A 14,488-nucleotide genomic window follows, 5' to 3' on the forward strand; every position below is an offset into this window, starting at 1 on the left:
AGTCAGGCATGCACCCTACTGAGCCTGAGCTTCAGTGGAAGCTAAGAGAGCATATAAAAATCAAGAAGCATTGCCAGCATTACTTTAGCAGCAAAGGCTACGCAGGCATTATTTATAGTGCTTCCCAAAACTATCAGCCTGTAACCTTTTATAGCTAATGAAACACATTTATTAATGAATGCAATCCAAAAAACTGATTTGGGATTCTGACAGTTTAATAAATAAACTTTATTTAAATATTAATACTTGACCTTTAAAAATACCTTCCTTCCCCATTTCCGTTTGTGTCTCACCTTTTAGACACTATATGCATGTAAACAGGTACTCTCCTGTTTTAATCTACCTTATATAAACTGCTTTCATAGCTTTTTTGGCTAAAAAGCAGGATAAAATTCTTTGCATAAGTAAATAAGTATATGCTGTTATTCCTGCATTTTTTTTCCACTGGCTTGATGTGCGCACTTTTAAATATTTATGCTATGAATATAAATGCATGATATCTATATTATAATTTATCCTATCTATATTAAATAAATAAAACAACTTACACAATCCCATTTCCACATTTGTCACACAAGGGCACTTTGGGCACACTTCCCCCGCCAGCTGGCACTTTTGTGACTGGTGCTCTCACACTCCTTGTAACAGGCCGTCCATCTGAAAAAAAGGGGAAAAAAAGATGCCACTTCTGCTTACAGAATAATGCAGAGCTTTGACCTACTAAATGTCTGAAAGTGTCAATATTCCATGTGCTTATTCAGGGCCAAAATACATGGGGGGCTTGTGATTAGGATCTGCCAAAGGTTTTGTTTGTTAGCTTTTAGTAGGCTCATGCAAACTTCTTTTTGGGGGGCTAAAATTTCTAGAATGCCCCAGAGAGCATGGCCAATGGCTGTGCTGATTGGTGGATTCTGGGAGTTATAGTCCTCAAAAGTAAATTCTCTGAACTCTGCTTTGAGTTGGGGAAATTTTGCTGGGGAGAAAATGTTTAAACTTCCCCCTCCCCATTTGCTGTTTCTTCCTCTTTTAACATTGTTAAAAATGAAATGAATTTTTTATTATACAGCCAAAGGCCTGATAAAATACAATCTAAATACAGTACACATTCACAGAATAAATTTAAAAAGTTAAAATGAAAGCTGTATCCCCCGCCTCTATCAATTAAGTTAATAGTTAAGTAACTGTATCTTTTGGATTATTCACCTTGTGACAAGTGCTTGCTGCTGGCATTGGTTAATGTCTTCCATCTGCCTTTATCCTCTCCTTAGATGTTAAAACTTTGTGCCATAATAGAAATCAACTTGATTTGGTTCTAAATGGCTTTTAATATTTTATTGTACTAATTGTAATGGACTATATTATATTGTTTATATTGTTTTATCTGATGTACTGTATGTTGCAATGGCATATGTGTCACGCAATAAACGTATTTTGCTTGCTTGAATAGGGAATAGGTTTCTTCCTCTACCTTCTACATTTGCCTGGGGGGTGGGTGGGTAAAATGATTGTATCATATTGATACCGGTATGCTTTCTCAAATGGAGTAAATAGCAGTTTTGGAAAAAGAAAATTTAGACTAAGATATGGTACTGAAGGAGAAAAGGATTTATAAACCTTCCTCATCTTGAAAGAAGCCAGATCTGGCTGCCAATGAGCAAGTAATGAACATGGTAATAGTTTTCAGAGTTATAGCTGTGTTAGTCTGTGCAAGCATTTCAATAAGCAACACAAAACAAAAGCAAAAAAAGATGTTGTGGCACCTTAAAGACTAACTGCTATATTTTAGTGTAAGCTTTTGTGGAACACTTCTTCAGATATGTGAGTTAGAATACAGAGACTGGATGGCAAACCAGAAACATGAGCAACCTACTCATATCTAGCTTGCTCCTGAATTTACATTTCCAAAGATACAGTGGTGCCCTGCATGATGACAATAATCCGTCCCATTGAAATCGCTGTTTAGAGAAATCGTTGTCATGTGAAAACCCTTTCCCCATTGGAATGCATTGAAACCCAGTTTAATGCGTTCCAATGGGGAAAATACCTCCTCGTCCAGTGAAGATCGTCCATAGGGCAGCCATTTTGCGAGCGACGATCAGCTTTAAAAATGGCTGCCCTGCGAAGCATGGGTCCGGAAAACACAGGGCAGCCATTTTGTGAATCCAAAAAAATGGTCATCTTGCCAACAAACGGTTTGCGAAGCACAGACCTAATTGACGTCCAGCAAAAATCCCCCATTGGAATGATTGTTTTGCAAATTGCTGTAGCAATCTCAAAAAGTCATCATTACGAGGATTCATCATTTAGCAGGGTCGTCGTCTTGTGAGATACCACTGTAATTACAACTATACACTAACAAAGTGTGAATGGTTTCCACACATCCCAAGGCTGTAGTTTTTCCTCTCCTAAAATTAGATTCAGAGATGGCTTTTTACTATGATATATAGGTTCCATGCCTATGCTCTCTTAGGCACTATCCTAAATGTACTTCTAATGAGATGAGCCTAATTAAAAACTATGGATTGTACTTCTGAGTAAACTGGCACATTAACTGCACTGCAAGTTAGGATATGCCATTTAATTAAATAATGGGCAAAATCCTGTTGTGTAAGTTACATCTATGGAAATGTGGTATCACCAGCAGGGAGGAAATTTCTGGTAAGTAAAGATTTCTTACTTCTGTCCAGTGTCTTGACCAATTCATGTGTAATCCACTTCATTGTTTGCAAGTTGTGGGATTCCCAGAATGGAAGAATGAAGTATTTAATTGCTGAAAATCTCCTCCACCAAATTATGTTACCAGCAGGGAGATTTTTGGTGATTAAAGGCTTCCTCCTTCCAACCTGGGATTCCCATTTGCACACAATGAAACTGGGTTCCTGAGAGCTGGACAATCTGTGGGACCAAAATCTTTAATAAATCTGTCAGTGGCTCCATTATTCTTCCACAGGCATAACTTAACAGGATTTTGGTCAATGTGTTATTTTATCATTTCCTCTCTATGACTTCTGTTCTTCTCTCCATAAAAATAACCTCTGTACATTTATTTTGTAATTGGTATTGCTGTGCGCCATCCGTTGGGCATTGCTCTACATAATTATTAGCATATTGTTTAGACTTTCCTCTATTTATAGAAGACATTCATATCTTACTTTTCTCCCTTTATAGAACTCAAGATGACTGAGATGTGATTCCCAGTTGGCTTCCCTTCTAGTTACTGGCCAAGCCAAAAACTTTGTCAATTCAGCAGGTTGTCTTCCCAGATGCATGTATGCACACAATTTACATAAAGGCAGACATAAAAAACTGCAACTAACCAGACTCTTCGGAGACCATGTCTTGAAGCACCTTAAAGGAACCAGACTGGCGTGGCTGGCTAGATCCTTGCTGATTATCATGCAGCATCCTGTAAACATCAGACTGGGGCACTGCAGCTGGTACTGGGTCACTGCAGAATCAACAAAATATATGAAAGATGATTAACCAATATGGAATGGAAGGTAGAAAAAGGAGGACATCAATTTATTAGATTTAGGTGATAACATTATTCTGTTGACCACTATACAGCACTGTTTTTCAACCTTCATAGGTAGGATCCAAAAACATACTTCTGGCTTTTTTGAAAGCTTTGGGCTTACACAGTTAATTTTTTTTTACTTTTCCTCTTTGACTGGCAGACTCTTCTCCCAAAACACCAAATTGATTTCAGGTAAAAAACTCTGTGCTTTTGAGAGAGGGGGCTGTTGTTAAGAAAAAAACAATAACAAAACAGAATTCAAAATCTCATTTGGGTAGGCAAAATTACTCCCTGCCTGAGTCTTTGTTTCCAGACCATATTTTGCATTGTACTAAATTAAAAAACAAGGTGTGTTGTAACAGTATATTCATTTTCATTTCATTATAAAAATGAAAATGCTATTAAACAAAATCATACTATATTGGCTGAAATCCAGTAGTTAAGTAACAACGTGAGTGCACCCATTGAAACTGTAGGGATTTGGTGAATCAAAATCTATGTAAGTTCCAATGATTCAATTGATTCCCTACTCTAGTTGCAGCTTACTACTGGATTTCAGCTAAGTGCATATCAAGGTCTGTGGAAAACTAATCTGGAGTTTAGATGGTGAAATACGGATGTGTGACTTCTGGGAGGAAGGGATAACATTTCCTCCAGGATATTTCCTGTGCTTAGAATGTACAATTGAGAATTGGAAAAGTGCCAGTGAGATAAACCCAAAGGTCATTTCCTTATGTAAAATATTTCTGCCCTGTATTCTCATAGTTTTTTGTTCAAACCATCTTATAAAACAAAACATAAAAGCAGACTGATAGATAAATAAAATTAGCAATCCAGCAGTCAAAAGCAATAGCAGCAGAAGATCATGGCATCATTGGACTAAAGGGAAAACGAAGTGATCTTCATCTGGAATCTAATGCATTTCTGCACATATGTATTTACAAGTAAATCACTGTAAGTTCAAAGATGCTTCTACCAAATAAGTGGCCATAGAATTATATGCACAGAGCTGGGAGTGGGGGAGAAGGACTATAGCACACAGAATCCCCCAGCCAGCAAGGCCACGGGCAATGCTGCTTGGGGATTTCAGAGTCTATAGTCCAGGAAAGTTACTCTTCTAAACTCTAGATAGAAATGTGGGTGTCAAATAGCTCTTTTGGAGTAAAGAGATTGGGCTCCATTTGCCCCAGTTCCATCCCTCCAAATGTCTGAAGAAAGCCAGATCTCTTACAACCTGTCTCCAAAGGTAAGATACGAATTAAGGAAAATCAGCTTTCAAGTATATGAGCAATCTGTCAATGCACATTTCACACCTTTCTAAGAGAAATTAGATCTAATCATTTTAGATTTAGGTTGTAATACTGAACAATCATCAAGAAGGCAGTGAGAGTATGTCACAAGAGGATCAGGGCTAGTATTAGTTACAAGACACAAAATACTCTTAGGCAGTACGATAGCATTCCCAAGTTCATGCCTTGTGAAAATGAGCTGTACCAAGAGACATCACTGTGCACTTTTTACTGGAATAGTTCCCAACAGTATGTATGCCTCTTCTTGTAATATGATAAATGGACATTTGGTTCAGATAGGTAAAATCAGTTCACTTACTCAGTAGTTCAGAGAATCACATCCTCGAGCAAACAACTTTGTCAATCCACAAAAACATCAGAGTTTAAAAATGTCAGTTTCCTAGCAGATTAGTGTGGGAACTCACAAACTGTATTGGTGTACATTTTTTGTCATTAGCATGGGAGGCTGTGAACAGCTTTATTTCCTACTGAAGTTAATGAAGATACCTTGTAATTTAAAGGTGATTGCATATAGGTTCAAATAACTTTAGCCCTAGTGGGAATTAATGAACTATCCCCATTGACTTTCTCTGGCACTAATGACAATTTTAAAATTTTAAATGAATCTGATAAAAATACTCAATAAAATCATTCCAATTTTAAATTATTTAGTGGATGGTAATATTGGACCAAGGATTATCCAGTGGCCCTTATCTTGAAGAATTATTTCCTGTTCTAGAATTTTTGACAACATAAACAGTATTCCTTGTTTTTGAAAACTATTCATTAACAGATCCCAAGTATTTCGTACCTCCTTTAATAATAATGTTAAAATTCTGGTATATGCTTTTATAAGCTTGAAAACCGTATAAAAAGACATCAACATTCAAAGGTGCTTGCCTAGCAGTGATAAATCGGGTCACCAACTTAGATGCACAATCCTAATGAGAAGTAAGTCCTTCTATTTCAGTAGGTCTTACCCTCAGGTTAAGTGTGCACAGGACTGCAGATGTAAATCATAACCATAAAACATGAACAGTTACTGGATAAACTGGGATTTGCTATTGAGTATGCAGAAGATTTTCCTGCATATCTCTTATATTAATTGGTGGCTCAGTTATAATGCTTAGCTCAACTGTAATAGGGTTATAGATTTTAATACCTCAACAGTATGCCTATGATTAGATTAATGCCCTGAAAAATGTCAAGTCTGTGCACCTGTCATCAGAACAAGCCCATCCAAATAAGGCATGTGGCTCAGATTGATGTGGGTTGGAACTGTGATCCCTTTTCCCTGTAGATCTAGAATGACTCACTCCGAGTTGCAGTCCCTGTTTTAATTTTTCCTTGAATGTAATCTGAGTTGAGTTTTCACAGTGACATGTCCCCTCCCTTCATCCTCCAACTCTCCACCAATTTTTGTCTTATCCCTTCCCATTTTCCACACTGTCTCCACCCCTTGGAGGGGATATGCACAAACTCTGCCCTTTTATGGATATCTATCAAATATATAAATATTTATTGATATATCAGGAAGAGGTTTTTGTTTGGGAATATGCCCTCTGCTGCACTGGCTGCTCCTGCAAAATCCCATTTGTCTGTCTACTTCCCTTACCATCTCCTCTGCCGTTCAGAATAATCTGCCATTTCCTTTCCCACCCTGCAACCCTCCCACGACTGTCTTGGCAAAAAGTGGCATGTTGAAATGCTGATAGTGCAGCAATGGCTCAATGTGTTCTGTGACACACTTTAACCAATGGATCAATGTACTGGCCCCAAGAAATAAAAGAGTATGTGTGCCACAATAACGGCAGCCACCTTCCTGGCTTCGATTCTGAAAAGAAACAGGGCAGGTTGGATAGATAAATAAAATTAGCAATCCAAATGGTTCCAGTAAGGAATGCACAGATACAACAGAGGTACAAAATAACTCAGCCATCCCAGGGAATCAAAAATAAACCACAGTTTACACCACTGGGTGGGAAAATGTTTTGATCTTGACTGCCTCGTGTGACCAGGGAAAAAAAAGCAACAATCTAACTGGGGGATAACTAGAGAACATTTCCCTTATGTGACCAGGGCCATAGTTGATGTCTGGTGAGTTGTAGTTGTACAGGCCACCATAGGAACCAGGGTTGTTGAAGACAAAGGAATAAATGGGGCTAATCTGGAAGGAAGCAGGTTGCAAAACAAACAAATCTCATTTCCAAGTGAAACAAAATAAACCTGAAGTGGAAGGCAAGGGGGAAGGATTGATTTGCATTTCTAGTAGTGTTATGTAGAAGATCCATTGAACGGATCTGAATAAATGAGTGAGGGAACCCCTCTTAAACAAGAGGAAGTAGAACTTGTGGATCAGCTCAAAGTCCTGTGGCACTTTTAAGACTAACATATTTACTTCAGTGTGAGCTTTCATGGATTACAAGTCACTTGCTTAGTCACAATAAAACATAACTCACTCACTTTGTCGTGATGAGATTTCTACCTTTTTGGTTTCACATTTCTTATTTGGAGGGAAGGAATGCTTCTCTTTTTGGATTTCAAAGCAAAAAGCAAAGCGTGCTGCTTATATACTGCCCCATAGCGCTTCAAGCACTCTCTGGGTGGTTTACAAGTTAATTATGCAGGCTACACATTGCCCCCCCAGCGAGCTGGGTACTCATTTTACCGACTTTGGAAGGATAGAAGGCTGAGTCAACCTTGAGCTGCTACCTGGGATTGAACCCCAGGTCTTGAGCACAGTTTTGGCTGCAGTACAGCCGTTTAACCACTGCGCTACCCCATGGGAAGGTCAGGAGAGTTTAGGAAAGAATCAACCACAAGATTTTGTTTTGTTTTCATTATGCAGGCTGAAATATACTAACTAAAGCCACCTGTCTGAAAAATGTCTGTGTGCATGGTTTTCAACAGACATTTCCAATGGGTCCTGCATGCTTCCCTTGGTTTTTCCTTTGTTTTCTTTGCATTTCTGACCTGCCCCTTTTGTTCTCTGTGCATTTCTGATCTGCTCCATTGGTTTTCTTTCCATTTCCAATGCGTCTTGCATGCTTGATTGCTTTTCTCCCTCCCTTCGTCCGGAAGGGATTAATCATGTTTCCAATGAGTCTTGCAGTGATTTTTTTTGGTGTGATTTTTTCCTTTGGCCGGAACGGATTAATTACATTTCAATGCATTCCTATGGGAAATCGTGCTTCAACTTACAACCATTTTGAGTTACATCCATCTTCTGGAACAGATTATGGTCGTAAATCGAGGCACCATTGTATTTAAAAATATGCATGGATTAACTATATTTAAAACCCTTAATGACTAATGAAGCAAAGAACCAATAACAGCAGCATCAGTCATGCATTAGGAAATATGCCAAACATACATGGTGGCACTAATTACCTTATCGGGGTTACTTCCCCCAGTGCTGTAGAAACCTGCCCCTGCAGAGTTTCCATAATATTGTCATCTGAGTACAACTGCATTGGTGTATTAAACTGAGCATGTACAATCTTGACACCAGGAAGTTCCATTTCTAAGGGAACGTTGGGGGCCATCTTAGTTGCAGCTTTCAGCTCAGTAGGACAGATAGTGCTAACAGTGCTAACTGAAGAGGGTGTGCTACGTCCACTGCCGCCGTCAAAACCAGAAGGAGTACTGCATACACTGTGCCAGAAACCGGTACACAAAAAATATGTGATGCAAACCAGAGAGAAAATTAAAAGATGACGAACACAAGTAGGAGCATGCTCAAGAGCAATGAAAGCGAATCAACCTAATAAATCAAATGCACAAAAAACAAAAACCCCGATTTTGTGAAATTCAGCTTTCCTGTTCATATTACTTTTTGCTGTGTATAATTTGCCAGCAGCTTAAAGAGTGAGCAATTGTAGTGCCAAGCGTCTAATGTTTTGCATTCCATCAATTCTGCATATTCCATCAAAGTCTTGCATTTTGTTTCCAAATGAAAAAGGAGGGATTCTTGTGCAATTTTGTATCACAGAATGTGCAATTTCAGTGGCCGAAAACAAAAACTATGTTAACCATGAATGTAATATTTACAGATGAACCCCCCCTTTTAAACTGAAAATATATCTGCCTGAATTTTTCACCTGCCCAGTATAAAACTCTGGTAGAGGATGATTTAAATCAGATAAAATGGCATAACTGGAGAATATTTAACACTCTCTCCACTCATTGTAATCTGCTCAAATCTAGAGCCATCAGGGATAGCATTAACAATTTAAAATGGCCGAGGACCCTATTGTAGGTCTCATGTGACACATTTAGCTTGGTCTTAATTTCCTAAAGATAGTTTCCAGGAGAGATTATGCAATTTGTAAATATTTAACATTAAGAGCTCCTCAGAATCCACAGGTTATACTCTAAGGCTCCATTATGTAAAAATTTAAATGAGAGAATGACAAGGATTTCTTTTGGCCTAGATTGTAGAAAGAAAATGTGCCCGTCCTGCAAAGAAACCTATGTGATAGTTATTTTTACCTACTTGCTTATTTCTTGCTTATAATGTGTGAAGCTGCTCTAATGATGTGACTTTATTTAGCAGAAAAATAAATACTATTAAAATAATGAGGTTTAATTCTGGGTAACATACTCTAGATTTGGAATGCAAGTACAGTGGGGTCTCTACTTAAGAACTTAATCCGTATTGGAAGGTGGTTCTCAAGTGGAAAAGTTCTTATGTAGAATCTGCATTTCCCATAGGAATGCATTGAAAACCATTTAATCCGTATCTGCTCTTTTCCGTCCATAGAAACTAATGGGAAGCTGCTATTCCACCTTCTACCATTAGAGGGGGATTTTTTTCCTTTTTTCCCCCTTAGGTCAGGGAACAGTGTTAAAAGCACTTCTGACTAAGCTAATTTTGAAGCAATGGACTGAAAACCAATTAATCCGTTCTGGCTGTTTTTTTATGTAGAGGTGCGTTCGTACACTGAAGCATTAGTTCCCATAGGAACTAATGCAAAGCTGGTTAATACGTACTCTACCACTAGGGGGAGAACTTTTTTTTAACCTAAGATGACCTAAGGTTAAAAAAAGAGCAGGAAAGTTTTTTTTCCTGTCCTTATCTGGATTTTTGTTCTCAAGTAGAAGCAAAATTTAGCAAATGGAGCTGTTCTTAAGTGGAATTGTTCTTAAGTAGGGGCGTTCTTAAGTAGAGACCCCACTGTAATATAATGATTGTGCACTCATCCTTTAATAATAATTACCTAACATCAAGTCAGTTTTGACTTATGGTGACACTTTTCTGAGTTTTCTCCTTAGAGAGTACTCAGAAGTGGTTTACCATTTCCTTTTTCTGGGGGCACCCTGGGACTGTGCAGCCTGCCCACGATTGCATAGTCTGCCCTTTCTGGGGGAATCCAACTCCCAACCTTTGCCTCTGCAGCTGGATCTCTAACTCACTGAACTAATTAGCCAGCTCAGTCTTACTATTTACTAACATGCAATAGGGTTCGCTTTTGTACTGAGAAGTGAGTCCCACTAAAGTTCTCTCTCTCTCTCTCTCTCTCTCTCTCTCTCTCTCTCTCTCTCTGTGTGTGTGTGTGTGTGTGTGTGTGTGTGTGTGTGTGTGTATGTGTGTGAACATGTCTTGAAAGACTGCACAGGGATAGGCTTACTCTATAGTAGTGGTCCCCAACCTTGGGCCTCCAGATGTTCTTGGACTACAACTCCCGGAAGCCTTCGCCAGCACCTCTGCTGGACAGGAGTTCTGGGAGTTGAAGTCCAAGAACATCTGGAGGCCCAAGGTTGGGGACCACTGCTCTATAGAACTGCACTTCCTGCTTTCAGTGGGGTTTATTCTCAGACTGAAATCCTGTTGCTTAGCATTAGGCATGGGCTATTCGTATCCCTAGGGATATAAATATGAATAGTGGCACCACAGGTGCCACAGAGGCCCATTCCCTCCCCCTAGAACTGGGCAGTCCACTCACCGGTCACCATACAGTGCTGGGGGCCTTCATCGCCATCATCACACCAATCCAGGAAGGAACCTGGCTAGTGCTTCCCTGCCTCCCTGAAAAGCAGATCACTCTGGTGAGGAGATGGGACGGGGAGTCTCCCCACTCAGGTGATTTGTTGTTGGCTACACAGGGACGCACCAGCTGGGCCGCTTCCCAGATTGGTGTGACAACGAAGGGCCCCAGATCTGTGCAGTGGCTGGTTCTGGGGGGAGAGGATGGGCCTCCATGGCACCTGTGGTGCCACTATTCGTATCTGTATCCCCAGAACATTAACAATACTAGGTACAGGGAATATGTGAATATTTGAATGTTGGCAGTCACATATAGGCACTGACTGGTACATCTGAATTTTTAGACATTCACAAAACACATTTTGTTTCATATGCAAATGTCAATATTCACTACATCTCTAGGACTTACTAATGACATATGTACTGTATATATAATACGCATACAAACACTGTCCACATCTCAGTGGCAGCTTTTTCTGCTTGACAAAACTTTTTTTCTAAATTTTGCCTTCCAAATGTATTATTTATTTCTTAAATTTCTTAAATGTATCCTTCTATTCCCTCACAGATGTCATGTGGAATGTATGTAGGACTACGGTGTCATAGAGTTTAAGAAAACATTCCTCACCATCAAAGGCAAGACAAAGAATGCCAGAAGAGCTTCACATGCTCCAGAACTAGTACAAAGCCAGCTTTATGGTGTCCAGATCGCCTCAGCCAAATACCCATACAAGGGGACAGCCATACAGCTACATATCAGTTACTCATTAAAAAATCAGGACCCAACTTGCAAAGCCAGATGCAAGATCAGTCAGGAATGATGGTATTAACTCTAAAAGCTGGAGCACTGTATTAAAAAGCCACACAGAGGTGTTGTTAGAAGGAACAGGTTGGGCCCTGCAATTGCCTAAGGACAGAAGTGTGGAGGGCATTCAGTTAGCAAAAATATTTCCATCCTCTTTGGTCGGCAGATTTGTATTTTTCAAGTAAATTCTAAAGCTCTGCTTCTTTGCAGCACTCAACATTTCTTCTTACAAAATTTTTCCAAAGAGAATGATCTAATTACATAGAAAAGAAATAAGATGAGTGCTCCTTTTTTTTCAATGCATACCATTACTGACCTGGCAGATGTATAGATTAGTAAGCTCTTCCCCAGTTTCCAGTTCTATAATATTTTCACTTATGTCTGCTGGTATAACTTCAACAGCTCAAATGTCAGTGGTCAACTGTCTCTATCTCAGAAGTCAGCAGCACTTGTTTTTCTTGTCATATACCAATTGTTTGACTTGGCACATGACAAGAAAAAAACAAGTGTCAACTTCTTAAGCAGTGGCAAACAGCCACTGAAATTGATGCCATTGGAATTACACCAGTGTAAGTATGTAACAGGATTTCCAGTCTTCAAGTCATGCTCTCCTTAAGTTCCTACTGGCTGTCAAGGAGCACATGGCAGAGATTTTAATCAGCACTCAGATCCTGCCTTTCCTGTTTTTTTCCATCAGAATGCCCATGCATCCTCCTTACTCATCATGGATAACACTGGGCTGATAACCAAGCAACATGGCTGGAAAGATGTTTTGCAGCCCAAGGAAGAGAAGATGCCTGAAAACTGAACCATGTGGTGCAGTCATGACATCCACTACACCTCTGGCAGCAGACTTGTTTAAGGAGTGCTGGATAGGCTGGGCAGCACAAACACTGTATCTAATGGTACAGCCAGCCTAGAAATGCTCCATGTGTGGTGATATATCTTTGAAATTAACTGCATTTGGGGAATGCTGCTACTGGGCAAATGGTTAGGACCTTGAACAATATTTGCACCGGATGTATTCTGTTTTTATGGATATTCTCCATGATGCAAAAGCCAGGTCTCTCTCTGTTTTGGGATTAGCATTTTCATTTCAGGTTTATATATGCTGTGAAACACGCACTGTTTTAATTAGAAGGCTTTACAACACATTTAAAACTTCCCTATTACTGTTTTCAGTTGAAGTATGAGTAATTGTTAAGAACACCATGCATCCAATTATAGACAGAATGTATAACCTGCTTGGGCCTGAGACTACGAAAGGTTTGGGCCGAATATTGTGCTTGTGTTCAAAGTAGCCCATATCCTGGAAAGGAAAGGAAAGGATTAAAAAAAAAAACTTTCAGTAAGTTACTGTATATTTGATTCCACAGACTATTAATTAACAAATGTTGCAGTTTATTGAGTTATAAGTTGTATAACAGTAATATATTAATACTTTTGCTGTTATTGTGGGGAAACAAACAATGGAGACAATCAAGCACTTTAAATGGCAAGTCTAATTCCACATACAAGGATTTCATCAGAGCTACTGAGCAGGGTGGAACTTGCTTTTGAGAAAACATGCTGGGACTCACTCAGGCTACACATCATATTCTGGAAAAGCTCTCAATAAGATTTGGAAAATAATCCTATCACTGCTAAACCAGGAGCAAGTCAAATTAATCCCAACACAACTCACTCTTCCGATGGTGCATAAACATAAAATTAGAGCCTTCAATGTGTAGCCTTGACTGGCTCAATGTTACAAACAAAAACACGTTTCAGTGTAGCCAACTTTGTAGAAGCGAAATGTCTTATAATCTTGGTTTTGTCTATCCGAGTATTAACTTAAATGTAAATATTTTGAAAAGGAGGGAACAGCAAGAGCTGGACTCAAAAGTGTGAAACAGTATACAGCTTCTGCTGCTGCAACAACAGTGACAACAATATTATCATATAATACTTACTTTTCAGAGGACTTAGGTACTAGGCCCCGCAGCTGTCCATGAAGAGCATCATGTATATTGCCAGATGAATATAGCCCAATGGGAGAGTTATAGGCAGAACTCACTACCTGCCTTTTGTCGTCCAGGTTTGCTGCTGCAACAAAAGGCTGGGCCCTTCTGTTGTGAGCTGTACCAATAGGCTTGAATTCCTGTGCATAATGGGCAGACAAAATACACAAAGCTGCAATGCACATTGAAGCCAGTAACAAGCAAAACTGTCAATGCTGCCAATTATTAATAAAATGCACCTGGTCAGCAAAATGACAAAGACTTTGATTTAGTAAACAATGAAGCAAGCACCCTATGATTTACCATACAAACATTTACCAGCCTGTGAGGCAGGGGGAAAAAGGCTTAAACTTCCAAACATGACCATCAGCTTTATTCCAGCAAGAGGCATAGAAGAGTGGGTGTAACTAGAAAGTAAAGAGGAGGCATGCCTGAAACTGGCAGCGATCATAACTGTCACTGCTTTGTATTCTCAGGAACACCTGGTAAGCAAGATGTAATAAGCAGCATTGCACTTCATGTTTCCTCATCTCTGCCTCCGCCGCTGCTGCACGGCCCTGGATCCACCGCCGCCGCAACTGCTGCCAGTGGGAGGCCTCCCAGGCTTTCACCGCTGCCGCCCGGCCCGGGCTCCACCGCTGGCGGGAGGCCCTAACCCTAACTCTTACTCTTCTGTAAGTTAAAAAAACCTTCATAAGCAATATCTCTCATACAGCAAGCTCAAAGGATAGCTATAAAATGCTGTATTTGAATCTCTCCGTATTTTACAACCAGGACACACTTATCTCTTGTACACTTTTTTACATTACATTTTGTATATTTTAACCATATAATGTGTTTTATGAACTGGCTGCACATTTTTAACCTGCATTTTGCATATTTTAACCACAT

At 39.5% G+C, this 14,488-nt stretch overlaps 1 protein-coding gene across 4 annotated transcripts in view; it reads right to left on the reverse strand.

Moving 5' to 3' along the window:
- The window catches only part of PDLIM3 (PDZ and LIM domain 3), a 34,859-nt gene that overhangs the window by 1,206 nt on the left and 19,165 nt on the right, over positions 1–14,488 (reverse strand). For 2 of the 4 annotated variants that reach the window (XM_020802354.3, XM_078393921.1), the window contains exons 4-7: positions 12,839–12,906; positions 8,197–8,460; positions 3,318–3,448; positions 549–657 (exon numbers count right to left, since the gene is read on the reverse strand). In XM_020802354.3, coding sequence (XP_020658013.1) covers positions 549–657; positions 3,318–3,448; positions 8,197–8,460; positions 12,839–12,906 — 572 coding nt within the window. Of the gene's footprint in view, positions 1–548; positions 658–3,317; positions 3,449–8,196; positions 8,461–12,838; positions 12,907–13,549; positions 13,738–14,488 lie in introns of all 4 variants that reach the window. The other 2 variants (XM_020802362.3, XM_020802373.3) reach the window with 2 other exon arrangements.

The sequence above is a fragment of the Pogona vitticeps genome, chromosome 5, assembly GCF_051106095.1.
Source record: "Pogona vitticeps strain Pit_001003342236 chromosome 5, PviZW2.1, whole genome shotgun sequence".
NCBI lineage: Eukaryota > Metazoa > Chordata > Lepidosauria > Squamata > Agamidae > Pogona > Pogona vitticeps.